This window comes from Carcharhinus amblyrhynchos, chromosome 25, assembly GCF_965287045.1.
Source record: "Carcharhinus amblyrhynchos chromosome 25, sCarAmb.v2.hapA, whole genome shotgun sequence".
Classification (NCBI taxonomy): domain Eukaryota; kingdom Metazoa; phylum Chordata; class Chondrichthyes; order Carcharhiniformes; family Carcharhinidae; genus Carcharhinus; species Carcharhinus amblyrhynchos.
In genome coordinates, this window is record NC_137348.1 from 2,953,557 (window position 1) to 2,979,192 (window position 25,636).

The 25,636-nt window shown below is 47.2% G+C and overlaps 1 protein-coding gene across 4 annotated transcripts; it reads right to left on the reverse strand.

The window, feature by feature from the left end:
* asb6 (ankyrin repeat and SOCS box containing 6) lies at positions 1-19,883 on the reverse strand. 4 transcript variants are annotated; one of them, XM_080212235.1, is made up of 7 exons: positions 19,780-19,883; positions 14,674-14,841; positions 13,879-14,054; positions 12,246-12,352; positions 10,165-10,273; positions 9,978-10,064; positions 1-2,100 (listed from the first exon to the last, which is right to left on the reverse strand). In XM_080212235.1, the coding sequence occupies exons 2-7, from the start codon at positions 14,793-14,795 to the stop codon at positions 1,421-1,423; spliced, it is 1,281 nt and encodes a 426-aa protein (XP_080068361.1). In that variant the 5' UTR covers positions 14,796-14,841; positions 19,780-19,883; the 3' UTR covers positions 1-1,420. The 4 variants fall into 4 exon arrangements, with proteins under 4 accessions (XP_080068361.1, XP_080068360.1, XP_080068363.1 ...); XM_080212234.1 differs by lacking the exon at positions 19,780-19,883 and adding an exon at positions 18,155-18,195; XM_080212237.1 differs by lacking the exon at positions 19,780-19,883 and adding an exon at positions 16,408-16,428.
* Positions 19,884-25,636: the final 5,753 nt, after the last annotated feature.

A 25,636-nucleotide genomic window follows, 5' to 3' on the forward strand; every position in this document is an offset into this window, starting at 1 on the left:
AAGGGCACAATAACGCTTTTATTTTTGAAAGGTAATTTCTCTCAGTTCCCTCCATCTTCCAGTAACCCAGGGGGAAAGTTGTGGGCTGTCAGAGCATTCTCACAGCAGCACCTTGCAAAGTACGACATTCATGCAGCACAATTTATAATCGCAAATACTTCATAGTTGTAAAAGTCAACTTTTACCCAAATGATTTCTGCTTTTCAGGTTTGAAACAAGTTATTATTTGGTTTCTATCCCTGAGGAGGTGAAGTTAATAATTATTCATCATTTGAGCTTCACCAATACTCCACAACTGGCTTTTCAGCTCTGGGAACCATCACAGGTTTGGCTCATCTAAATAATCAAGGCCCCCCTCCCCCCATTCTCTGCAGACAGATTACCAGCACGGGAACCACAGCACATTTTCCTCTTTTCAAATCCAGGGTGTAAAGGCCAATTGCCCCTCAGGCTGGATGGGGATTTAACACTGTATCCTGGGCCTGTAGGATCTGCAGCATCCAGTAAAACACTGAAAAACCTGTGTTGTTGACACTAAGCGGTGCTGACAAACATCTCCCGTCCTCTTGAACCCGGCAGAGTAAGGAAGATAGTCAATGGAAAGTCTCTGCATATGTGGGGGAGTGTAACAGCTTCTTGAAAATATAGTTAGAGTGGAGTAAAGCCTCTCTGTTGTCACACTGCATTATCTGAGGAGCCCTATCCCCATTCCCACTCAAATCACTGGCCTCATACCCAGGCATTCCTTCATCTGGCCTTGATGGTGGTTGGGTGCCTTAGTTTAATGTCGCAAACAAAAGATGCCCCCTGCAAGGAGGCGGTGCCCTCACACAAGGGAAGACAGAGCTCCCTGTGAGGGGACAGGGCACCTGCATGGTGTGGATGGGGCTGCCTCAGTGCTAAAGCCACTGTGAGGATGTGTGATCAGCCTTCTCGATGCTGCTCTGTTTACAATCACTAGAACTGGACACGAGAGAGACAATGGAATGGACAAACTGATAGGAATCATTCTTCATGGAATCTTCACAAAGAAGAACTTGCAGCCCTGGAATTGCAGCCTCTGGAGACCAGCACTGTATTTAGCCCATGTTCAGCAGGCCGCTGAGGTTCCAATAGTCATTCAAGGAAGACGACAGCGCCCAAACTGAGACCCCGGCTGAACAGCAACCTCCCAGTGATCATCCACTTCTAAACATTACTGGTAGATTCATAGATAAGACCAAAGTCAGTGAGGAACAAGCAGCAACTCTCATGCCACTTTGATCCATGAGGGCTGCTGATGGTCTGTGTTATCCCAATGCAGGGTTCAGTCAAATAGCATTGTGTATTTTGAAGATTATCCATTGCAGCCTCAATGCAAAAGGCAAACGAAAGAGTGCCCCTGACCTCAGGCACGGTCTCAAATTGGTGCCACCGGTGATTACTGCTGCATCTCTTCCTCGTCTTTGCTGTTTTCCATCAGCAGAAACCACTTTAACCGGTCTGGCAGTGGCAAAGACTTCACCTTGGCATCCAATGGAACAGGCCTGAGGAGTCGTCGAATGTCCACCCGGCAGAGGTGCTTCAATGAAGCCGGAGAAAGTTCCAGAAGCTTCAGGGGCCTGGAGAGCGCCAGCACTTGGTCCGTGTAGGTGGGGTAGGCTGTAGGTTTAAGTTCCCAGCCTGGAGAGAGCTGGGGACGAGACACACTGCCCATCATCAGTTCCAGGACCACTTCAGCACGCTGCAGGACCTCTCGGTGTGAAAGCACAGACTCTGGGCCATTCAACAACACACGCAGTCTCTCAAAGAGGAGGGTGAATCCCGACCAGCAGGTAGGGCCGTGCTCGGGACAGTGATCAGAAGCCCCAGAGTCCAGGAGAACCCTGATGATGGGAAGGTGAACTTCAAACTGGTTGATGCAGGTGTAGATGAGGGAGTCCTCGGGCTGACAGGAGTCAGGTTTAGCGGAGTGGGCTAGCAGTAGCTGAGTGGTCTGCAGACAAAAGCGCCTGAGAGTCTCGGCCTCTTCCTGATCTCTACCTTCCGTCTCGCCCAGGAGGAAGATAATAAACGTGAAGACATTATCACCGTCCATCATGCTTGCTTTCACATCAGCACCTAAAATACAAGTGAACTCTAGGTTAGAATTTCAGTTAGAAACAGGTTAAAAGGACTTGCATTTTTGTATCCTCTTTCAAACCCACTGTTTTACAGACAGGTACTTCCGTCACTGTTGTAATTTGGAAATGTGGCAACTATTTTATACACAGGAAGATCCCACAAACAGCAACATGATAATGGCCTGATAATCCAGTTTTGGGATGTTGATTTAGAGTGTGACTAATAGCTAGTTCATAGTTTGTGTTAATATTTTAGAGGTAATGTTCCGTTCTGGAAAGATTATTGTGAAGGCACTGTTAAAATGCAGGACTTTCCAGATTGCCCAAACACCTAATAAAATAACTTTTCAGAATGTTCCCAATGTTTGTTTAAGAGACATAACATAGATTAGATAGAACCAAACAGCAGGTGAGCTTGCTTAGCTGGAAAACTGGAGACATGATGTCAACACTGCTTGGAGAGAAGGGCAATTCAGAGAAGTTTCTCCTGTTCTAATTTATCTCAATTTTCTGCAGCAGGGGAAATGGTCAATATTGAAAAGGTGTTGCTGTTGGCAGGCTTCAGGTAATTAGGACTCAAAGAAGCCCTGGGAGTAATTTGGCACAGCTGAGGGTTGCAGTTTGGACCTTGTGTGGTTTGCAGCTCAAATGCCCTGAGAGCTGTTAATAGGGAGGGAGAAAGAAACATTATGGGACTGGTGGTTTCAGGCACTGAAAATTAGCCGAATTTTGAGAATGTAGGAGAGCTAATGATAATGGGAGAATTTTGATACAACATCTCAATAGCTATCAGGTCACACTTGGAAGGCAACAAAGGTTTTAATGCAAAGGAAGCTACAGTGCTGGCAGATGGGTATGATATATCCCTGACAGCTAGGGAGCAGCAAATCTCCACTTGTAAATCCACAGGGAAACTGGAGGGATAGAAAAGGGTTTGGGGAGGGACAGAAGTTGTTCCAGTCAAAAACAAATAATAAAAGTGATGTAAAGAAACCAGTGTGCTTTTAAAAGCAAATTGCTGGAAGTGGAATGGTAAACTGGTGGCAGTATTGGGATGCTTAAGGAGTCTTTAGGGAAGGTTATTGTTTAAGAAGGGTGCCAGGCAAAAGGCGGGGAATTATAGGCCGGTTAGTTTAACGTCTGTGGTAGGTAAAATGTTAGAATCCGTCATTAAGGAGGAAATTGCGAGGCATCTTGAAGGGAATTGCTTGATAGGGCGGACGCAACACGGTTTCATTAAAGGGAAGTCGTGTCTGACAAATTTACTGGAGTTCTATGAGGATGTGTCTAGGGCAGTGGATAGAGGAGAGCCGGTGGATGTGGTCTTTCTGGATTTTCAGAAGGCGTTTGACAAGGTACCTCACAAGAGGTTATTGCAGAAGGTCAGGGGACATGGAGTTGGGAGTAGGGTGTTAGCGTGGATAGAGGATTGGTTGTCAAATAGGAGGCAGAGAGTGGGGGTCAATGGGTGCTATTCGGATTGGCGGTTGGTGACTAGTGGGGTGCCCCAGGGGTCGGTGCTGGGGCCTCAGCTATTTACCATTTATATAGATGATCTGGAGGAGGGAACCGAGTGCAGGGTGTCGAAATTTGCTGATGACACCAAGATTGGGGGAAAGGCAAATTGTGCGGAGGGTGTGGAGAGTCTGCAGAAGGATCTAGATAGGCTGGGCGAATGGGCCAGGAAATGGCAAATGGAATTTAATGTTGGCAAGTGTGAGGTGGTCCACTTTGGTAGGAAGAATGGTAGGAAGGACTATTACTTACGTGGCGAAAAACTGCAGCAGGCGACGGTGCAGAGGGACCTCGGGGTCCTTGTGCATGAGTCGCAAAAACCCAGCTTGCAGGTGCAGCAGGTGGTCAGGAAGGCGAATGGGATGCTGGCCTTCATAGCGAGGGGGATTGAATATAAAAGTAGGGAGGTCTTGCTGCAGCTGTATAGGGCATTGGTGAGGCCGCAGCTGGAGTACTGTGTGCAGTTTTGGGCACCGCACCTGCGCAAGGATATTTTGGCCCTGGAGGGAGTGCAGAGGAGGTTTACTAGGCTGATACCGGAGTTGAGGGGATTGAGCTATGAGGAGAGGCTGAATAAACTAGGCTTGTACTCGTTAGAGTTTAGAAGAATGAGGGGAGATCTCATTGAGACGTATAAGATGATGAATGGGATGGATAGGATAGAGGTGGAGAGACTCTTCCCGCTCAAAAAAGACAGTAGGACTAGGGGGCACAGCCTCAAGATAAAGGGGAGGCGGTTTAGAACGGAGTTGAGGAGGAACTTCTTCACTCAAAGGGTGGTGAATCTCTGGAATTCTCTGCCCGTTGAAGTGGTGGAGGCTGCCTCGCTAAATATTTTTAAGAAGCGGGTTGATGGGTTCTTGATAAGAGAGGGGATTAAGGGTTATGGGGAGAGGGCGGGAAAGTGGAACTGAGCCACAACAGATCAGCCATGATCTTATTGAATGGCGGGGCAGGCTCGAAGGGCTAGATGGCCTACTCCTGCTCCTATTTCTTATGTTCTTATGTTCTTATGCCAGAAAAGGCAATGGATGTTAAATTAGTGGCACCAGTGCAAGCGACAGGAATCTCTGCAGACAAAGTTGCACAGGGAATAAGGACTGTGAGAACCCACAGAGTCTAATCTTTTCACCTTGACAACAGGTAGGGATGCAAAGGATTATATAGAGTTTACATTTAAAGGGGAAAGTCACTCAATTTTTGTCCAAAAAAGAGCCTAGAAAGATTGTTATCCTGAGAGATACTGGCTGAGTATTATTATTGTCAACAAAGGATATAGTCGCTGCTTTATTCAGAAAGTTCATGGAATCAGAATGTATTAACATGGGGTACTGATGAGAGCTGTACACCTTTCCCAACACACAAAGTTCAATGGTGCTGTGAAAAAGGGACTGTGTATGGCTAGAATTGCTCCTAATGGATTAAAAATGTAGATTATATATTGGGAAATGACACAGTGGACAGAATTTTTCCATAATCTGGGACTGTATGGAATAATTCAGGAATAGTTCCTGTGAGTAAAAATTCCTCATGTATTTGAGATCCTGTAAAAAATAGCAAACTGATGCGAGAAAAGATACTGATGGAGTAATCTGCTAAAGGACAGTGTAGAGACAGTAAAAGTGTCTAAAGACTATCCAAATCAAAACTCTTCACAGAAATCTGAGACCTGAGTGACTCTAATTCAAGCATGCCCCTGTCTACATCAACGAGGACGAAGTAGAAAGGGTCGATAACTTCAAGCTTCTAGGTGTCCAAATCACAACAACCTGTCCTGTACCCCTCCCACAATGCTGACACTATATTAAGAAAGCCCACCAATGCCTCTAGATTCTCAGAAAACTAAGGAAATTTGGCATGTCAGCTACGGCTCTCACCAACCTTTACAGATGCACAATAGAAAGCATTCTTTCTGGTTGTATCACAGCTCGGTCTGGGCTCCTGCTCTGCCCAAGACTGCAAGGAACTACAAAAGGTCATGAATGTAGCCCAATCTATCACTCAAACCAGCCTCCCATCCATTGACTCTGTCTACACTTCCCGCTGCCTCGGAAAAGCAGCCAGCATAATTAAGGACCCCACGCACCCCGGACATTCTCTCTTCCACCTTCTGTCAGGAAAAAGATACAAAAGTCTGAGGTCACGTACTAGCTGACTCAAGAACAGCTTCTTCCCTGCTGCTGTCAGACTTTTGAATGGACTTACCTCGCATTAAGTTGATCTTTCTCTACACCCTCGCTATGACTGTAACACTACATTCTGCACTCCCTCCTTTCCTTCTCTATGAACGGTATGCTTTGTCTGTATAGCGTGCAAGAAACAATACTTTTCACTGTATGTTAATACATGTGACAATAATAAATTAGATCAAATCAAGGGTTAATCAGAGTTAACACTGAATTAAACAGTCCTGTCAGTGCTGAGTCAGCACAAGAATCAGTGCTTGTCCATGATGAATATAGAATACAACCAGAAAAATTCAGGCAACCGGACTAAGTTCAAAAGACTGGTTACAACTTCAAGAGGATTGGAATAAAGTGATTTGTGAATTACGTGGAAGACCCAAAGTTTTAGAAAGAAAATGAAGAGCTGCTTATATTGCTACGAATGAATTTGGAAAGATCTGAATGGGTTTAGAATAAACTGAGAATGAGTCCCTCAGAGATCCTGGGAACAGACGGTGAAGCAATTTATTCTCTATGAACATAAGAAACAGGAGCATTCAGTGAGATCAGCCATGATCATACTAAATCATAGAGCAGGCTTGAGGGCAGAATGGCCTCCTTCTACACTGTAGGGGTTCTGTGATTCTATGATTTGAGGAAGAATTTTTTCACCCAGAGGGTGTTGGGAATCTGGAACTTGCTGCCTGAATGGGTGGTGGAGGCAGGAACTCTCACTATGATTAAAACACACGAGCAGCCAAAACACTATAGCGTACAGAGCTGCGGACCAAACACTGGGAAATGGGGTTAAAATGGGATAGGTGATTGATGGCTGGTGCAGACATGATGGGCTGAAGGGCCTTTTTGTGCTGTTAAACTCAATGACTCACTTTCCTCCCTATCCTTTATGGTCTTCAACTCAATTGTTAGTGAAAAATCTACCTCTGCCTCAGAAATAGTCAACAATCTTCCCTCCTCCACTGTGTGGGGAAGAGAATTTCAGACCAACTGGAAAACAAATTCTCATCTTTTTAAACTGGAGATTCCTTATATTTAAACTGCGTTGTGTACAAGAGGAAATATCCTCTCAGCATTAACACTGTCAAGTCTTCTTAGAATTTTATGTTTCAATAAAGGTCATCTCTCATTCTTCTAAACTCCAATGAATACAAGCCCAATCTTTCTGTAAGACCATAAGACATAGGAGCAGAATTAGGCCACTCAGCTTATCAATCATGGCTGTTTCTTTTCTCATCCCCATTCTCCTGCCTTTTCCCCATAATCCCTGATTCCCTTATTAACCAAGAACCTATCCATCTGTCTTAAAAACACTCAATGACCCAGCCTCCGCAGCCTTCTGCGGCAAAGAGTTCCACAGATTCACCACTCTCTGGTTGAAGAAATTCCTCCTCATCTCTGTTTTAAAGGATTGTCCCTTTGGCCTGAGGTTGTGCCCTCGGGTTTAGTTTTTCCTATTAGTGGAAACATCCTCTCCATGTCCACCCTATCCAGGCCTCATAGTACCTTGTAAGTTTCAATAAGAAACTTTCCGCAAAAGAAAACCCTCCTCATCCCAGGAATCAGTCGAGTGAATCTTCTTTGCAGCTGCTTTTAATACGGTTTTATTCTTCCTTAAATAAGCGGACAAAAAACTGTACACATTCGTGTAGGTGAGGTCTCACCAGTGCCTTATACAACTGCAGCAAAATTTCCCAACTTTTATGTTCCATTCCCCTTGTAATCCTTGATTTTGATTTGATTTGTCACATGTATTATGCAGTGAAAAATATTATTTTTGCATGCTATATAGACAAAGCATAATGTTCATAGAGAAGGAAAGGAGAGTGCAGAATGTAGTGTTACAGTTATAGCTAGGGTGTAGAGAAAGATCAACTTAATATGAGGTAGAGCCATTCAAAACTCTGATGGCAGCAGGGGAGAAGCTGTTCTTGAGTCAGTTGGTACGTGACCTCAAGCTTTTGTATCCTTTTTCCTGTTGGAAGGTGGTGGAAGAGAGAATGTCTGGGGTGTGTGGGGTCCTTAATTATGCTTAATTAATTAATTATATTGTAAGTAGTTGAGGTATTGGGACTAATCGCTGGATATATATTGCCAGCTGAAAATGATCCATTTATATAGATGATCTGGAGGAGGGGGCTGAGTGTAGGGTAACAAAATTTGCTGATGACACAAAGATGAGTGGAAAAGCAAATTGTGCGGAGGGTGTGGAAAGTCTGCAGAGGGATCTGGACAGGTTGAGCGAGTGGGCGAGGACCTAGCAGATGGAGTACATGTTAGCAAGTGTGAGGTTATCCACTTTGGCAGGAATAATAGTAGGAGGGATTACTATTTAAAGGGCGAAAAGCTGCAGCATGCTACAGTGCAGAGGGACCTGGGGGTCCTTGTGCATGAGTTGCAAAAACCCAGTCTGCAGGCGATCAAGAAGGTGAATGGAATGCTGGCCTTTATAGTGAGGGGGATAGAATATAAAAGCAGGGAGGTCTTGCTGCAATTGTGCAGGGTACTGGTGAGGCTGCAGCTGGAGTACTGTGTGCAGTTTTGGTCGCCGCACTTGTGCAAGGATATGTTCGTCTTGGAGGGAGTGCAGAGGAGGTTCACTAGGCTGATACCGGAGATGAGGGGGTTGGACTATGAAGAGAGACTAAATAGACTGGGTCTGTACTTGTTGGAGTTTAGAAGGATGAGGGGGGATCTTATAGAGACATATAAGATAATGAAAGGGATGGATAGGGTAGAGGTAGAGAGATTCTACCTCGCTGAATATATTTAAGTCACAGGTAGATAGGTTTCTGATAGACAAGGGAATTAAGGGTTATGGGGAGAAAGCGGGAAAGTGGAACTGATCCACTTCAGATCAGCCATGATCTTATTGAATGGCAGGGCAGGCTCGAAGGGCTAGATGGCCTACTCCTGCTCCTATTTCTTATGTTCATTTATTCCTACTCTGTGTTTCCTGTTAGTTAACCAATCCGCTTTCCATGCTAATACATTACTGCCACACCAAAAGCTTTTATTTTGTGTAGTGATCTTTGATGTGGCACTTTAATCAAATGCCTTTTGGAAATTCAAGCACATCACATCTAGGATTATTCTAGCTCCTACACCGTCCTCTGACATTCCCCTGTTTCTTTGAGGAAATGCCTCCTTTACTAGCTGTGCAGTGAATTGGCACCCCAGCACTTCGGTGTTTGTGGGTCACTGGAAGATCTTCACTTGGATTACGAGCCTCGGCTCTGTGTAAAACTGTGAGAAATTACCCTGTGCTGTTCTCTCATTGGCTCCACTGCCAAATAAAGCAAGAACTTGCATTTCAGTAGAGTTGGTACATTGACAGTCAATGAAATGTGAAGGAAATTGTCATCGGCTTCAGGAAGCGTAAAGGAGAACATGCCCCTGTCTACATCAACTGGGACGAAGTAGAAAGGATAGTGAACTTCAAGTTTTTAGGTATCCAGATCACCAATAACCTGTCCTGGTCTCCTAATGCTGATACTATAGTTAAGAAAGCCCATCAATGCCTCTATTTTCTCAGAAGGAAATTCAGCACATCAACTAAGACTCTCACCAACTTTTACAGATGCGCCATAGAAAGCATTCTTTCTAGTTGTATCTACAAATGGTCATGAATGTAGCCCAGTCCATCACGCAAATCGGCCTCCCATTCATTGACTCCGTCTACACTTCCCACTGCCTCGGCTAAACAGCCAGCATAATTAAGGACCCCACGCACTCCGGACATTCTTGCTTCCACCTTCTTCCGTCGGGAAAAACATACAAAATCTGAGGTCAGGTATTGACTCAAGAACAGCTTCTTCCCTGCTGCTGTCAGATTTTTCAATGGACTTACCTTCAACTAAGTTGATCTTTCTCTACACCCTAGCTATGACTGTAACACTACATCCTGCACATTCTCGCTTCCTTCTCTATGAATGGTATGCTTTGTCTGTATAGCACGCAAGAAACAATACTTTTCACTGTATGTTAATACATGGGACAATAATAAATCCAATAATAATAATAAAATGCTTCTGAAGTGTTCTCATTATTGGTGATAGCCTACAATGTTAGGCAGCATAAGCCTGTCTGCTGGACAGTGACCCAGAGGGAAGGTCAATGTGTTCAGGGGGTGGGCAGTTGGGGGAATGAAGGTTAAGACAATGTTCCATTAACGTACCCCTTTCAAGAAGCAGCTTGATGTTGTCGGTATTGTGCACCTGCACGCCATCACTGCTGGCCAGTGAGTGCAGCAAGGCTGATTTTCCTGAGAGAGAGAGAGAGAGAGAGAGAGAGAGGGGTTTAACTTGAAGGTGCCGACACAGACGAGATTTCAGAAATAAAGGAATAATGAAAAGGCAACAGACCGGTCTTGTCGATCCCGTTTACATCAGCGCCAAGATCAAGGAGTCGCCGCAGGCATGGCAACCGTTCCACCTCCTCACTCGCCAAATCTAGTGGACTGCTGCTGTGAACCTACACCGGAGGAAAACCAGGTATTGTTAGATCAAGGACTCGCATTTATATAGCGCCTTCCACACACCCAGACCACCCCAACTGTTTCACAGCCAAGAAATGTAGTGTCTGTTGTAATGTAGGAAATGGGACTGTGAATGGTGCACAGCTCAATCCCACAAGCAGCAGTGTGATAATGCCCAGATAATCTGCGTGTACACAAACACATATATTTGGAGCAGGATTAGGCCATTCAGCCCCTCAAGATTGCTCTGCCTTTTAGAAAGTCATGGCTGATCTTAATAAGATTTTGGTCTCAATTCCACATTTCTGTCAAGCCTGAATACCGTTTGGCTCCCTAATCAGTCAGGAATTTATCCAACTCAGCCTCAGAACTATTCACTAACCCATCCTCTACAGCTCTCTGAGGAAGAGAATTCCACAGGCTCACCACCCTCAGAGAAAAAACCTGTTCCTCATTTTAAACTGTGTTAAATTCGATGATCAGCCATGATCAAAACGAATGACGCAGCAGGCACGAAGGGCCAAACAGCCTACTTCTGCTTCTACTTTCTATGTGTGCCCTGGTTCCAGTCTCTCTCACAAGGGAAAACATTCTCTCAGCATCCACCTTGTCAAGTCCCTTCAAAATCTGGCACATTTCAATAAGGTCACCTCTTAAAATAACCCCATCACCCCAGAAATCAGGAAGTGAATCTTCTCAGAATTGCTTCTCATGCAATTTTGTCCTTTCTTTGATAAGGAGACCAAAACATTATCTAGACGAGGGCTCACCAAAATTTGTCTTCCTAAAATCACTTGCTGTAGCTGCATACTATATTTTGTGATTTAATCTTCTCGCCTGCCACTAATCTTCATGGAACTGTACTTTATTTGTTTCAATTTACTATTATCTTTAACTTCCTTAGTTAGCATCAGATGGTGCACCTTACCCTGAGAGTCTTTCTCACTGGAATGTAAATATCACTTTAAATGTCTGCCACCACATACCGTAATCACTTTAGCCAACACTGACTTTATGCCCTCATAAGTTTAAAACACTAGTCTTAGATCCACTCCTCTCTCCTTCAAATAGTCTGCAAAATTCAAGTATGTTATGATCACTGCTACCTAAGAACACCTTTGCTATGAGATCATTAATAGAACTTAGAACATTACAGCGCACTACAGGCCCTTTGCGCCGACTTGTGAAACCAATCTAAAGCCCATCTAACCTACACTATTCCAATATCATCCATGTTTATCCAATGACCATTTAAATGCCCTTAAAGTTGGCGAGTCCACTACTGCTGCAGGCAGGGCATTCCACGCCCTTACTACTCTCTCAGTAAAGAACCTAACTGACATCTGTCCTATATCTATCACCCCTCAATTTAAAGCTATGTCCCCTCCTGCTATCCATCGCCAGCCTAGGAAAAAAGCATGAATTAATGTTGTCGCATTGTGCATTACCAAATCTTTTCCCAGCTTCCTCATTGAATGATCTTAAGGCAAGGATAGATAAGTTTTTGAACAGTAAAGGAATTAAGGGTTATGGTGAGCAAGTGGGTAAGAGGAGCTGAGTCCATGAAAAGATCAGCCACGATCTTATTGAATGGCAGAGCAGGCTCGAGGGGCCGGATGGCCTCCTCCTGCTCCTAGTTCTTGTGTTCCTGTCCTTCCCCAACGTCAAGGTTGAGGTCCCAGCCTTTTTAGACATTGATTGAAGGATAAATATTGAACACCGGGGAGAACTCCCTCACTCTTCTTCAAACAGTGACCGTGAGATCTTTAACTTTCATCCCAGACAACAGTCAGAGACAAAGTTTAGCGTCTCAGCTGAAAGATGGCATTTGTACTCCCTCGGTACAGCACTGGGAGTGCCAGCTGGCTTCTGGGCTCAAGTCTGAAGTGGGAAAGTGAGCCCAGGCAGTGATGTGCTTGGATATTTTCAAAATGAATTCAGGTCAGTTCCAACCCGGACATTTCTTACCCGGTCCCTCTTGTTGATGTCCGCTCCATGCCGGACCAGCAGCTCCACCACATCGGGCTGGTTGCGTAAGACCGCCACATGCAAGGCTGTGTAATATGTGACAGGGTCTACAGAAAAGACAAGAGTCAGTCACGCCATTGCTGCAGGAGATTCATCGCACAAACCATTCTCCCATCCAATGATTCTGTCTATACTTGCTGCTGCCTTGGAAAAGCAGCATAATCAAGGACCCCATGCAACCCAGACATTCTCTCTTCCAGCTTCTTCTGTCTGAAAATACATACAAAAGGTCACGTACCAACTAACTCAAAAACAGTTTCTTTCCTGCTGCCATCAGTCTTTTGGATGGACCTACCTCATTAAGTTGATCTGTCTTTACACCCTAGCTAAGTTAAAGTTTTTTCTTCATGCCACATAGTTAATGTGAGCCTACACGATGCAATGAAGTTACTGTGAAATGGCCTCGTCGCCACACTCTGGTGCCTGTTTGGATACACTGAAGGAGAACGTAGCATGGTCAATGCATTTAACTCATGCAGACATGGGGAGAATATGCAAACTCCACACAGACAATGGCCCAAGCTGGGTATGAAACCCGGGTCCCTGGTGCTGTGAGGCCGCAGCGCTAACCATGGTGCCACCTAGGAGTGCAACTACATTCTGCACTCTCTCCTCTCCTTCTCTATGAATAGTTTTTATCTGTTTAATGCACAAGAAAAAGATATTTTTCACTGTATACTACGTGTGACAATAATAAATCAAATCAAAAAATGTCAGACAGAACTGATCAGCAGCACACAGTTCACCCAATGTGCCAGACAACCAGCACAAAGTTCAGGATGGGGTTAAGCTCCTCAGCCTTTCTGGGTGAGGGTGATGAGTGTTTTGGGAGGTGAAAGGAAAGAGGATAAGAAAGAGCTGAGAGCATCCCAGGAAAAACTGAATAGATTGGATCGCTTCTCTATCGAAAAGGCTGAGGGGTAACCTGATAAAACTCCTTTGTTATTTTAAAGATTTCGATTGGTATGCAAAGAGAAAATGTTTCCCCTTGTGGGCGAGACTGGAACTCAGGGCAATCAGTACACGATAATCACTAATAAATCCAATAGCAAATTCAAGAAAAACAACTTCACCCAGGGCGGGGAGAACGCGGGACCCGCCGCCGCACGGAGTGTTCGAGATGAACAGCGTAGATACGTTTTAGGGGAAGCCGGATAAACAGGAGAGAAGCAAACTGAAGGATATGTTATAGAAACTTCTAGAAAAACCCAGCAGATTTGGCAGCATTTGCAGAGAGAGAAACAGAGTTAATGTTTCAGGCTGATAATCTTCCATTAGAACTGTTCTGATGAAAGGTTGTTGAACCTGAAACGTTAACTCCGTTTCTCTCTCCACAGATGCTGTCAGATGTGTTGAGTATTTGCAACATTTTTTGTTTGTATTTCAGTTTTCCAGCAGTATTTTGCTTTTATACAGAAGGATATATGGACAGGGTGAATTGAAGGAGGAGGGGCAGGAGACTCATAGCAGCAGAAATACCAGCAGGGAGCAGTTGGGCTGAATGGCCTGTGTGCTCTACATTCTGTGTCGTTCGCCGTAGGGAGCTGCAGCATCCCTCGTGGGTGATACTGACCTTCGAAGTTGAGGTCAGCTCCATGTAGCAGCAGCTTCTCAGCAGCACTGACCCGCCCAGCTTCTGACACTTTCAACAACGCGTAACTGACAGCTTCCTCGTAGAAGGCCGATTGTGATTCCCGCTCCAGCAGTTCCAGCAGAGCTGTCGAGTCCGGTACGTTCACAGGGCCCTCACTGCAACCCAACCAGACAAACATTAACAGCAGCTGCCAGCCAGAGTAAATCTCAAACAACAAAACACCCAGGTACCTGGACAGGGACTGCACATCTCTGATATCGAATACTGTAGTTCACTCTCATGGAATTACGGGGATAGGGTATGGGTGGGATTGTGGTCCTTGATGGGCCAAATGGCATCCTGCACTGCAGGATTCTATAAATTCTATGAACTCCCTCATTGCTGGCCTGGGAACAGGAGGCGGCCACTCACGCATGTCCCAGCGTTCAATACAATCATAAATGATCCACATTTCAACTCCATAACCCTCTATATCCTCCCTCAGTACTGACCCCCCAACACTGCTGGCTTCTCAAAAACAACTGGCAGAATTTTTTTTGAAGGGATTGGAGTTGTGAAAGTTTTAATTACATTATTGACAGGTTGTTGCAAAGAGACCAGGGAGTTATGGGATTGTTTATTTTTTTAAACAATTCATGAATGGGATGTGAGAGGTCCCGGCCCATCAGCTGCCTCACTGTACTAGAATCTAGGTGCTCATAAAGCTCCTCGTCCGCTCCACCCCACCCCAAAGCACAATCGGCACAAAGTTACCGGTCAGTTCATCTACCTCACCTGCCTGGGTTTCCATCGCTGGCCTCTCTGCTTGCTTCCTCTACCCCCGCGACCCGCAGAATTTCATCGACCAACGGCTGATACTCGAAGATGATGCGTCGGAATCCATGCAGGTAAGGCATGATTTTCCCTTCTTCACTGAGTCGCAGCTAATATAAAGCACATTGTCTGTGGAACAGAAACAGGCAGCAACATGAGGAACTGAGCAGAAAAGATACATATTCACGGTGCTGTTTACATGCCCAGTAAGACTCCCCAGTGCATCTATACACAGACTGGGTGCCTCTTGTTTTACAATATCCGCTCTCCAACCCACCAGGGAAACCGTGTCACCCCCTGGGCAGGGCAGAAAAACAGATATGCAATACAAAGACAGCAGTATTATTAAATTAGCAGTAATAATCCCCCCAGCAGTTAAAATGAGTTGAAGAGAAGGGTCAACTTCTGAGGAACATTTTACAGGTAGGGTAATCTGCTGTCTCTGCCTCAGACAGTAACTATTTGAGACCAAAAGAGAAAATGCTGGAAAATCTCAGCAGGTCTGGCAGCATCTGTAAGGACAGAAAAGAGCTGATGTTTCGAGTCCAGATGACCCTTTGTCAAAGTTTTGTCAGAGCTTTGACAAAGGATCATCTGGACTCAAAACCTGCTGAGATTTTCCAGCATTTTCTCTTTTGGTTTCAGATTCCAGCATCCACAGTAATTTGCTTTTATCCAGTTGGTAACTGCTTCGGTTTTCACTAGAAAGAGTTCAGTGAATTTGTGTTCACTGTACACACTGGCAGCCGGTTCCTCAAAGTCACTATTTTCTGGGAAAAGAACTACCTCCTGAGATCTTTGATTTAGCAGTTCTGTAACCCAAGATTCTGTACCCTGGTCCTCCCTACTTGAGTAGTTACATCTTGGTTTTAAGGGGTTTTCCAAGCCACTGACATACTTTACAGAGCAGTGGGTGGACAGTCACCAGAAATAACTCGTCAAATTACTAGCTAGTCAAAATAGGTGAGTTCTGTCAACATTCCTCCCCAATTTCCACAGGTTCAAAGCAGTGAATGAGCGGAGGAAGAACTGCAGAGGAGTAAACAAAATAGCAAGAGTGAAACTTCCAGCTTCATAAAGTCATAGAAGTTTACAGAATGGAAACAGGTCCTTTAGCCAACTTGTCCATGCCACCTTTTTTTCAAGCCCCTAAGCTAGTCCAAATTTCCTGCATTTGGCCCACATTCCTCTATAACCATCTTACCCAAGTAACCGTCTAAATGCTTTTTAAAAGACAAAATTGTATCCGCCTCTGGCAGCTTGTTCCAGACACTCACCACTCTCTGTGTGAAAAATTGTCCCTCTGGACCCCTTTTTATCTTGCTGGGATAATTAACTAATGAGTAAGAATTGTGAGAGACCCCATAACATTTTGTTATCAACATCTATGCACAGCCCAAGAATCTAGACCACAATTTTGGTGCAGCGTGAGTGGAGGTTGGCTCTGTAGCAGCAACTGTGTGAATCCTGGGGGGGGAAAAAAGCAGAAAGAAGTCTCACAACACCAGCTTAAAGTCCAACAGGTTTATTTGTAGCGAACACCACAAACTTTCGGAACATACTGTCCCTTCGTCAGATGGGTGGGAGTTCTGATCACAACTCCCACCCATTTGGTATCAATGGGTGCTATTCTGATTGGTGGTTGGTGACTAGTGGAGTGCCGCAGGGATCGGTGCTGGGGCCTCAACTATTTACCATTTATATAGATGATCTGGAGGAGGGGGCTGAGTGTAGAGTGTCGAAATTTGCTGATGACACGAAGATAAGTGGAAAAGCAAATTGTGCGGAGGGTGTGGAAAGTCTGCAGAGGGATCTAGATAGGCTGAGCAAGTGGGCGAGCACCTGGCAGATGGAGTACAATGTTAGCAAGTGTGAGGTTATCCACTTTGGCAGGAATAATAGCAGGAGGGATTACTATTTAAAGGGCGAAAAGCTGCAGCATGCTACGGTGCAGAGGGACCTGAGGGTCCTTGTGCATGAGTCGCAAAAACCCAGTCTGCAGGTGCAGCAAGTGATCAAGAAGGCGAATGGGATGCTGGCCTTTATAGCGAGGGGGATAGAATATAAAAGCAGGGAGGTTTTGCTGCAACTGTACAGGGCACTGGTGAGGCCGCAGCTGGAGTAGTGTGTGCAGTTTTGGTCGCTGCACTTGTGCAAGGATATTTTGGCCTTGGAGGGAGTGCACAGGAGGTTCACTAGGCTGATACCGGAGATGAGGGGGTTGGACTATGAAAAGAGGCTGAATAGACTGGGTCTGTACTCGTTGGAGTTTAGAAGGATGAGGGGGGATCTTATAGAGATGTATAAGATAATGAAGGGGATGGATAGGATAGAGATAGAGAGATTCTTCCTGCTCAGAAAGGACAGCAGGACTAGAGGGCACAGCCTCAAGATAAGGGGGGAGCAGTTTAGAACGGAGTTGAGGAGGAATTTGTTCACTCAAAGGGTGGTGAATCTCTGGAATTCTCTGCCCGTTAAAGTGGTGGAGGCTGCCTCGCTAAATATTTTTAAGACGCGGGTTGATAGGTTTTTGATAAGCGAGGGGATTAAGGGTTATGGGGAGAGGGCGGGAATGTGGAACTGAGCCACGACAGATCAGCCATGATCTTATTGAATGGCGGGGCAGGCTCGAGGGGCTAGATGGCCTACTCCTGCTCCTATTTTTTATGTTCTTCACTCAAAGGGTGGTGAATCTCTGGAATTCTCTGCCCGTTGAAGTGGTGGAGGCTACCTCGCTAAATATATTTAAGTCATAGATAGATAGGTTTTTGGTAGGCAAGGGAATTAAGGGTTATGGGGAGAAAGTGGGAAAGTGGAACTGAGCCACTTCAGATCAGCCATGATCTTATTGAATGGCGGGGCAGGCTTGAAGGCCTACTCCTGCTCCTATTTCTTATGTTCTTACAAGCAGGGCACAAAGACACAAACTCAATTTACATGAATAATGATTGGAATGTGAGTCTTTACAGCTAACCAAGTCTTAAAGGTGCAGACAATGTGAGTGGAGAGAGCAGTAAGCACGGGTTAAAGAGATGTGTATTGTCTCCAGGCGAGACAGTTAGTGAGATTTTGCAAACCCAGGTAAGTTGTGGGGGTTACAGATAGTGTGACATGAACCAAGATCCGGGGGGGGGGGGGGGGGGGGTGAAGCAGGGTCTCTCCAGTCCAATTTAACACACCCCCCCCCCCCCGTTGCCCCTCTCCCTCCTGCTGCCCTCTGTGCAGTTGGTGCTGGGGGGAGGGGGAGCTGCTGCACACACAGGGCGAGAGCTCAGAGACACACAGCTTCCCGGGGTAAGGGGGGCGGCGCCCGGCCACCCAGCACCCTGAGGGTAGGGGGCGGGGGGGGGGTTACATTTCCCGCTGCCCGGGAGGGGGGGGGTTCGGGGTGTTTACATTCCGCTGGGGGGGAGGGCGCCATTCCCGCTGCTCTTTGACTCACCTCCACCACCGGAAACCAGCGCCTAATCCCGCCGGGTGGAGGCACTTCCGCCAACGCCGGGAGAAAGGTTCCGGCCAAGATCCTGGTGCAGCAACCTGACCCCCAGACTGAGAGCAAGGGTCAATGTGACCCCCCAGGCTGAGAGCAAGGGGTCAAGGGTCAATGTGACCCCCAGACTGAGAGCAAGGGGTCAAGGGTCAATGTGACCCCCCCAGGCTGAGAGCAAGGGCCAATGTGACCCCCCAGGCTGAGAGCAAGGGTCAATGTGACCCCCCAGGCTGAGAGCAAGGGGTCAAGGGTCAATGTGACCCCCAGACTGAGAGCAAGGGGTCAAGGGTCAATGTGACCCCCCCAGGCTGAGAGCAAGGGCCAATGTGACCCCCCAGGCTGAGAGCAAGGGTCAATGTGACCCCCCCAGGCTGAGAGCAAGGGGTCAAGGGTCAATGTGACCCCCAGACTGAGAGCAAGGGTCAATGTGACCCCCCCCCAGACTGAGAGCAAGGGTCAATGTGACCCCCCCCCCCAGACTGAGAGCAAGGGTCAATGTGACCCCCCCCCCCAGACTGAGAGCAAGGGTCAATGTGACCCCCCCAGACTGAGAGCAAGGGTCAATGTGACCCCCCCAGACTGAGAGCAAGGGTCAATGTGACCCCCCCAGACTGAGAGCAAGGGTCAATGTGACCCCCCCAGACTGAGAGCAAGGGTCAATGTGACCCCCCCAGACTGAGAGCAAGGGTCAATGTGACCCCCCCAGACTGAGAGCAAGGGTCAATGTGACCCCCCCAGACTGAGAGCAAGGGTCAATGTGACCCCCCCAGACTGAGAGCAAGGGTCAATGTGACCCCCCCAGACTGAGAGCAAGGGTCAATGTGACCCCCCCAGACTGAGAGCAAGGGTCAATGTGACCCCCCCAGACTGAGAGCAAGGGTCAATGTGACCCCCCCAGACTGAGAGCAAGGGTCAATGTGACCCCCCCAGACTGAGAGCAAGGGTCAATGTGACCCCCCCAGACTGAGAGCAAGGGTCAATGTGACTTCCTGCAGACTGAAAGCAAGGGGTCAAGGGTCAATGTGACCCCCAGACTGAGAACAAGGGGGTCAAAGAATGTGAACCCCCCAGACTGAGAGCAAGGGGTCAAGGGTCAATGTGACCCCAAATTCTGAGCCTCCAAAACTCTGAACCCAGTCTCTGAAATTCCAAACTTTGAGCCTTCTACAGTCTAACCCAGCCAAACTCTGACCCCCAAATTCTGACCCCCAAACTGTGACCCTGACTCCCCCTAAACTCTGAACCCCAGCCCCTGAACACCCAAACTCTGAGCCCCTGAACTCTAAACTTTGAACCCCAGCCCTTGAATCCCGCAAACTCTGAATTAAATTTCTGAATCCCCAAACTCTGACCACTCAAACCCCAATCTTTGAACCCCCAAACTCTGAATTCTCAAAATCTGAATCCCACATTGCAGAATCCTAGATCCCTGAATCTCCGACCTTGGTCCCAGACTGCAATGCCACCCTACCACACCCCCACACACCCAATCCCAAAGCCAGGCTTCTCAATCTCCTTGCATTTGAGCAATTTCACTGTATAAATACAAATCATTCTCCATCCTTCACTGGCCTTACCTCTCTCTATCACCGTTATGTCCCTGAACAGTTCCCCAGTCCTCTGGTTTATCCCCGTGTGCACCATACCATTGATCCTGGTTTATTTATCGGATCCCAGAATTCCCTCCTGTCCCTTCTCCGGGATCCTCATCAGAATATAAACAAAACACAGAGAAAGAGGCAGTGTGAAAGTCTTCATACAACAGTGACCACATTTCAAATGTACATTCTTAACAATACGAACTTTGTGGCTCTATAAATGCAGCTCATTGGGGTGAACTCTGTGAACCAAATTCAGATGTCACGGTCCGAGGATGCAACTCAGACCCCGGCATGGTCCTAACAAAGAAAATTGGGTGAATTTTGTAACACGTGATTTCTCAAAAGGAGACCCTGAGGTCGTGAATGTAGCCCCAATCCATCACTCCAACCAGCCTCCCATCCATTGGCTCTGTCTACACTTCCTGCTGCCTTGGCAAAGCAGCCAGAATAATTAAGGACCCCACACACCCCGGACATTCTCTCTTCCACCTTCTTCCATCGGGAAAAAGATACAAAAGTTTGAGACCATGTACTGACTGACTCAAGAACAGCTTCTTCCCTGCTGCTGTCAGACTTTTGAATGGACCTACCCCACATTAAGTTGATCTTTCTCTGCACCCTAGCTATGACTGTAACACGACATTCTGCACTCTCTCCTTTCCTTCTCTATGAATGGTATGTTTTGTCTGTATAGCGCACAAGAAACAATACTTTCTGCTGTTTGTTAATGCATGTAACAATAATAATTCAAATCAAATCAAATCAAAAACTTACTGAGGGGTTACCATTGGCCAGAAACGGAACTGGACTAGCCATATAAACACTGTCGCTACAAGAGCAGGTCAGAGGCTGGGAATCCTGCAGCAAGTAACTCATCTCCTGACTCCCCAAAGCTTGTCTACCATCTACAAGGACACAATTCAGGAGTGTGATGGAATATTCTCCCCTTGCCTGGATGAGTGCATTTCCAACAACATTCAAGAAGCTCGACACCTTTTCTTTTGGAGAGTCAGTGCAGACTCAATGGGCTGAATGGCCTCTTTCTACACCGTAGGGATTCTATGGTTCAGCCTTGTGATTGTGCCAAAGGCCATCACTTTCAGATCTGAAAAGTGCCTGGGTCAAGGTCAAATTACCCCGGAATGGGAAATTTTCTCTCAAATCTGAAGCAACAGGTTAAGCAAATCATTTCACACTAAAACACATGTTCAATGTTGCGGTAATTTGTTCAGTTACACACTTGGTCACGTGATTAGTTGTAGCATTCCTCAATGGAGAGATTCCTCACATGAGCCAAGTTTCAGTAGAGTATCTCTGGCCTCTAATGATGCAGTCTCTGAATCTATTCCTGGAACAAACACATTTGGAATATTGTGATAATGCTGTCTGAATCCATCAGGACAATTTTGTATTCAAGTGTGAGGGGGATAATGTTCACTGTTTTATATTCAGGTCTTGGGGGGGGGAGATAATGTTCATTGTTTTATATTTGGGTCTGGGGGATAATGCTCACTGTTTTATATTTGGGGCTGGGGGAGAATGTTCACTGTTTTATATTTGTGTCTGGGGGATAATGTTTACTGTCTCGGGTTTGTTATCTTGAGTTGATTCTGCCTATGGTACATTCTCAATTGTTAGAGCTCTCATTAAAAGCCCTAATTTCCAGTCAGTGACTGAGTTGTCTCTGATGGGATGGAGAATCAGAGTGGGGGTAAAGTGTTTCATGGACAGCGATGGGTGGGAATGAGTATAAAATAAACCCGGTAATTGTGAGAACATTAAAACAAACAAAAAAAAAATTCCTCCACCATTGATGAACAGCGGCAGCCGTGTGTATATCTACAAGGTGAACTGCAGAAACTCAGCAATGTTCCTTAGATAGCACCGTCCAAGCCACGAGCAACACCGTCTAGAAGACAAGAGCAGCAGATACCCGGGAACAGCACCACCCACACAGACATGGGGAGAATGTGCAAACTCCACACAGACAGTGACCCAAGCTGGGAATTGAACCCAGGTCCCTGGAGCTGTGAAGCAGTAATGCTAACCCACTGTGCCACCGTGTCACCTTTCTATCAGGGTCAGACAGGGTAGATGCAGGGAGGATGTTCCCGATGGTGGGGGGAGTCCAGAACCAGGGGTCACAGTCTGAGGATTCAGGGTAGACCATTTAGGACGGAGATGAGGAGACATTTCTTCACCCGGTGAGCCTGTGGAATTCATTCCCACAGGAAGTAGTTGATGCCAAAACATTGAATGTATTCAAGAGGTGGCTGGATATCGCACTTGGGGCGAATGGGATCAAAGGTTATGGGGAGAAAGCAGGATTAGGCTATTGAGTTGGACGATCAGCCATGATGGTGATGAATGGCGGAGCAGGCTCGAGGGGCCAAATGGCCTCCTGCTGCTTCTATCCTCTATGTTTCTTCACCCAGAGGGTGGGCAATGTGTGGAATTCACTCCAAAGAAAATAGTTGAGGCCAAAAACATTGCTGATTTGAAGAATAAATTCGATACAGCTCTTGGGGCTAAAGGGAGGAAGGGATATGGGAGGGAGGGGGAAACCAGGATATTGAATTTGATAATCAGCCATTATCAAAATGAGTAGCGGAGCAGGTTTGAAGGGCCGAATGGCCTACTCCTTCTTCTAGTCTCTGTGTGTCTCTGAGTCTGCATTAAATCTCCAAAAGAGAGCCCCTCCCAGGGCCCCCCTCCACCCTACTCACAAAATCTCCGTATGGAGTTTGCATGTTGTCCCTGTGTCTGCGTGGGTTTTCTCCAAGTGCTCAGGTTTCCTCCCACAACCTGAAAGACGTGCGGGTTAGGCTGACTGGCCGTGCTAAATCGATCCTTGGCGTCAGAGGGACCGGCGAGGGTAAATACGTGGCAGGATTACGATGATGAGGCCTGGGTGGGATTGTTGTCGGTGCAGGCTTGATGGGCCGAGTGGCCTCCTTCCACACAGTAGTGATTATATGATTCTACCGATCCTCTGACAGTGCGGCACTCCCTCAGCACTGACCCTCTGACAGTGCGGCGCTCCCTCAGCACTGACCCTCTGACAGTGCGGCGCTCCCTCAGCACTGACCCTCTGACAGTGCGGCGCTCCCTCAGCACTGACCCTCTGACAGTGCGGCACTCCCTCAGCACTGACCCTCTGACAGTGCGGCACTCCCTCAGCACTGACCCTCTGACAGTGCGGCACTCCCCCAGCACTGACCCTCTGACAGTGCGGCACTCCCTCAGCACTGACCCTCTGACGGTGCGGCACTCCCTCGGCACTGACCCTCTGACGGTGCGGCACTCCCCCGGCACTGACCCTCTGACAGTGCGGCACTCCCTCGGCACTGACCCTCTGACAGTGCGGCGCTCCCTCGGCACTGACCCTCTGACAGTGCGGCGCTCCCTCGGCACCGACCCTCTGACAGTGCGGCGCTCCCTCGGCACCGACCCTCTGACAGTGCGGCACTCCCTCGGCACTGACCCTCTGACAGTGCGGCGCTCCCTCAGCACTGACCCTCTGACAGTGCGGCGCTCCCTCGGCACTGACCCTCTGACAGTGCAGCACTCCCTCAGCACTGACCCTCTGACAGTGCGGCGCTCCCTCAGCACTGACCCTCTGACAGTGCGGCGCTCCCTCAGCACTGACCCTCTGACAGTGCGGCGCTCCCTCAGCACTGACCCTCTGACAGTGCGGCGCTCCCTCAGCACTGACCCTCTGACAGTGCGGCGCTCCCTCGGCACTGACCTTCTGACAGTGCGGCGCTCCCTCAGCACTGACCCTCTGACAGTGCGGCACTCCCTCAGCACTGACCCTCTGACAGTGCGGCACTCCCTCAGCACTGACCCTCTGACAGTGCGGCGCTCCCTCAGCACTGACCCTCTGACAGTGCGGCGCTCCCTCAGCACTGACCCTCTGACAGTGCGGCGCTCCCTCAGCACTGACCCTCTGACAGTGCGGCGCTCCCTCGGCACTGACCTTCTGACAGTGCGGCGCTCCCTCAGCACTGACCCTCTGACAGTGCGGCACTCCCTCAGCACTGACCCTCTGACAGTGCGGCACTCCCTCGGCACTGACCCTCTGACAGTGCGGCGCTCCCTCAGCACTGACCCTCTGTTTGGATTGGGAGGTGTGGACTCTGCTAGCAGTGTTGTGTCTGACCCTGCCACTCTGGGTGTGTGTCAGAGTATCCTGTCTCCCAGTGCAGCGATGTTCCGTTTCTGTTGCAGTCTCTATTTCTCTCACTGTCAGTTTCCTACAGTTGGTGTCACTGTTGTTCCACTCTTGCAGTGTTTTTGTTGGAAAGTCAGAATTACTTTTTGCAAACTTTTCAGTTTGGATGTGGTGAGTGTGATGTGATGATGTGGGAGTGAAGCTGGTAGGTTTCGATTGGATTCCTCCTGTGTGTGGAGTGTATGATCTCTCTCACAGAACCCTCTCTCCAAGGATCAGACAGGCAGAGTGCAGGGAATGACACTGACTGGGCATGTTAACTTTTTAAAAATACAAAGAATTATAAAAGTAATAGAAAGGTGAAGTACTGGCTGTTCTCCAGTGTGAGGCTGATATCTGTTCTTGCTGCACTTCTTCCTCTTTCCTCATGGACTTTTATATTTGATTTTCAAGTTTGCTGACGTCATCACCGTAGTGGGTCGGCTCTCAAACAATGATGAGACAGAGAACAGGAATGAGGTCGAGAATCTGGTGAACTGGTGCAGCAATAATAATCTCTCCCTCAATGTCAACAAAACAAATGAGATTGTCATCGACTTCAGCAAGCCCCTGTCTACATCAACGGGGACGAAATAGAAAGGATCGAGAGCTTCAAGTTTTTAGGTGTCCAGATCACCAACAACCTGTCCCGGTTCCCCCCCCCTCCATACCAACACTATCATTCAGAAAGCCCATCAATGCCTCTTTTCTCGGAAGACCAAGGAAATTTGGCATGTCAGCTGTGACTCACAGCAACTTTTACAGATGCCCCATAGAAAGCATTCTTTCTGCTTGTATCACAGCTCGGTCTGGGCTCCTGCTCTGCCCAAGACTGCAAGGAACTACAAAAGGTTGTGAATGTAGCCCAATCCATCACTCAAACCAGCCTCCCATCCATTGACTCTGTTTACATTTCCTGCTCCCCTGGAAAAGCAGCCAGCATAATCAAGCACACACCCCGAACATTCTCTCCTCCACCTTCTTCCTTCGGGAAAAAGATATAAAAGTCTGAGGTCCCGTACTGAACGACTCAAGAACAGCTTCTTCCCTGCTGCTGTCAGACTTTTGAATGGACCTACCTCGCATTAAGTTGATCTTTCTCTACACCCTCGCTATGACTGTAACACTACAATCTCACCCTCTTGTTTCCTTCTCTATGAATGGTATGCTTTGTCTGTGTAGCGCGCAAGAAGCAATACTTTTCACTGTATGTTAATACATGTGACAATAATAAATCAAATCAAAATTTTTTCATGTGTTTTCCTCACCTCATTGTTCCCTCTTTTCTTTCTCTTTAACCTTTCTGTCTGTTATTTTTCAGTTTCTCTCATTCTGTTTGCCTCTCTGTCTATTTCCCAATCTTTCCGTCTGCCTTCCTTTCTCCGTGTATTTCTCTTTCCCTTCATAACTTTGTCTTTTTCCCCCCAAGCGCTCTCCTTTTGTCTGTGTTTCTCACTCTCTCAGTGCCCCCAGTCTCTCGATTTAATTCAGCACTCTACGCTTCGTATTTCTATCTCTGGGTGAAAAAACTCGGTAAAGTCTGCTCGTTTGTGGGGTCACGATTAATCCACATCTGCCCCTCGTGATGCCAGCACCAAGCAGAGCAGTGCTGTAAGCTGA

Excerpts from the sequence above, each read along its gene's own strand:
- asb6 (XM_080212235.1), bottom strand. The coding sequence starts at position 14,795 with ATGCCTTACCTGCATGGATTCCGACGCATCATCTTCGAGTATCAGCCG. Across the intron at positions 14,055-14,673 it reads AGCGATGGAAACCCAGGCAG|TGAGGGCCCTGTGAACGTAC; the intron begins GTGAGGTAGATG and ends GTTGGGTTGCAG. Across the intron at positions 10,274-12,245 it reads ACATCAACAAGAGGGACCGG|GTTCACAGCAGCAGTCCACT; the intron begins GTAAGAAATGTC and ends CCTCCGGTGTAG.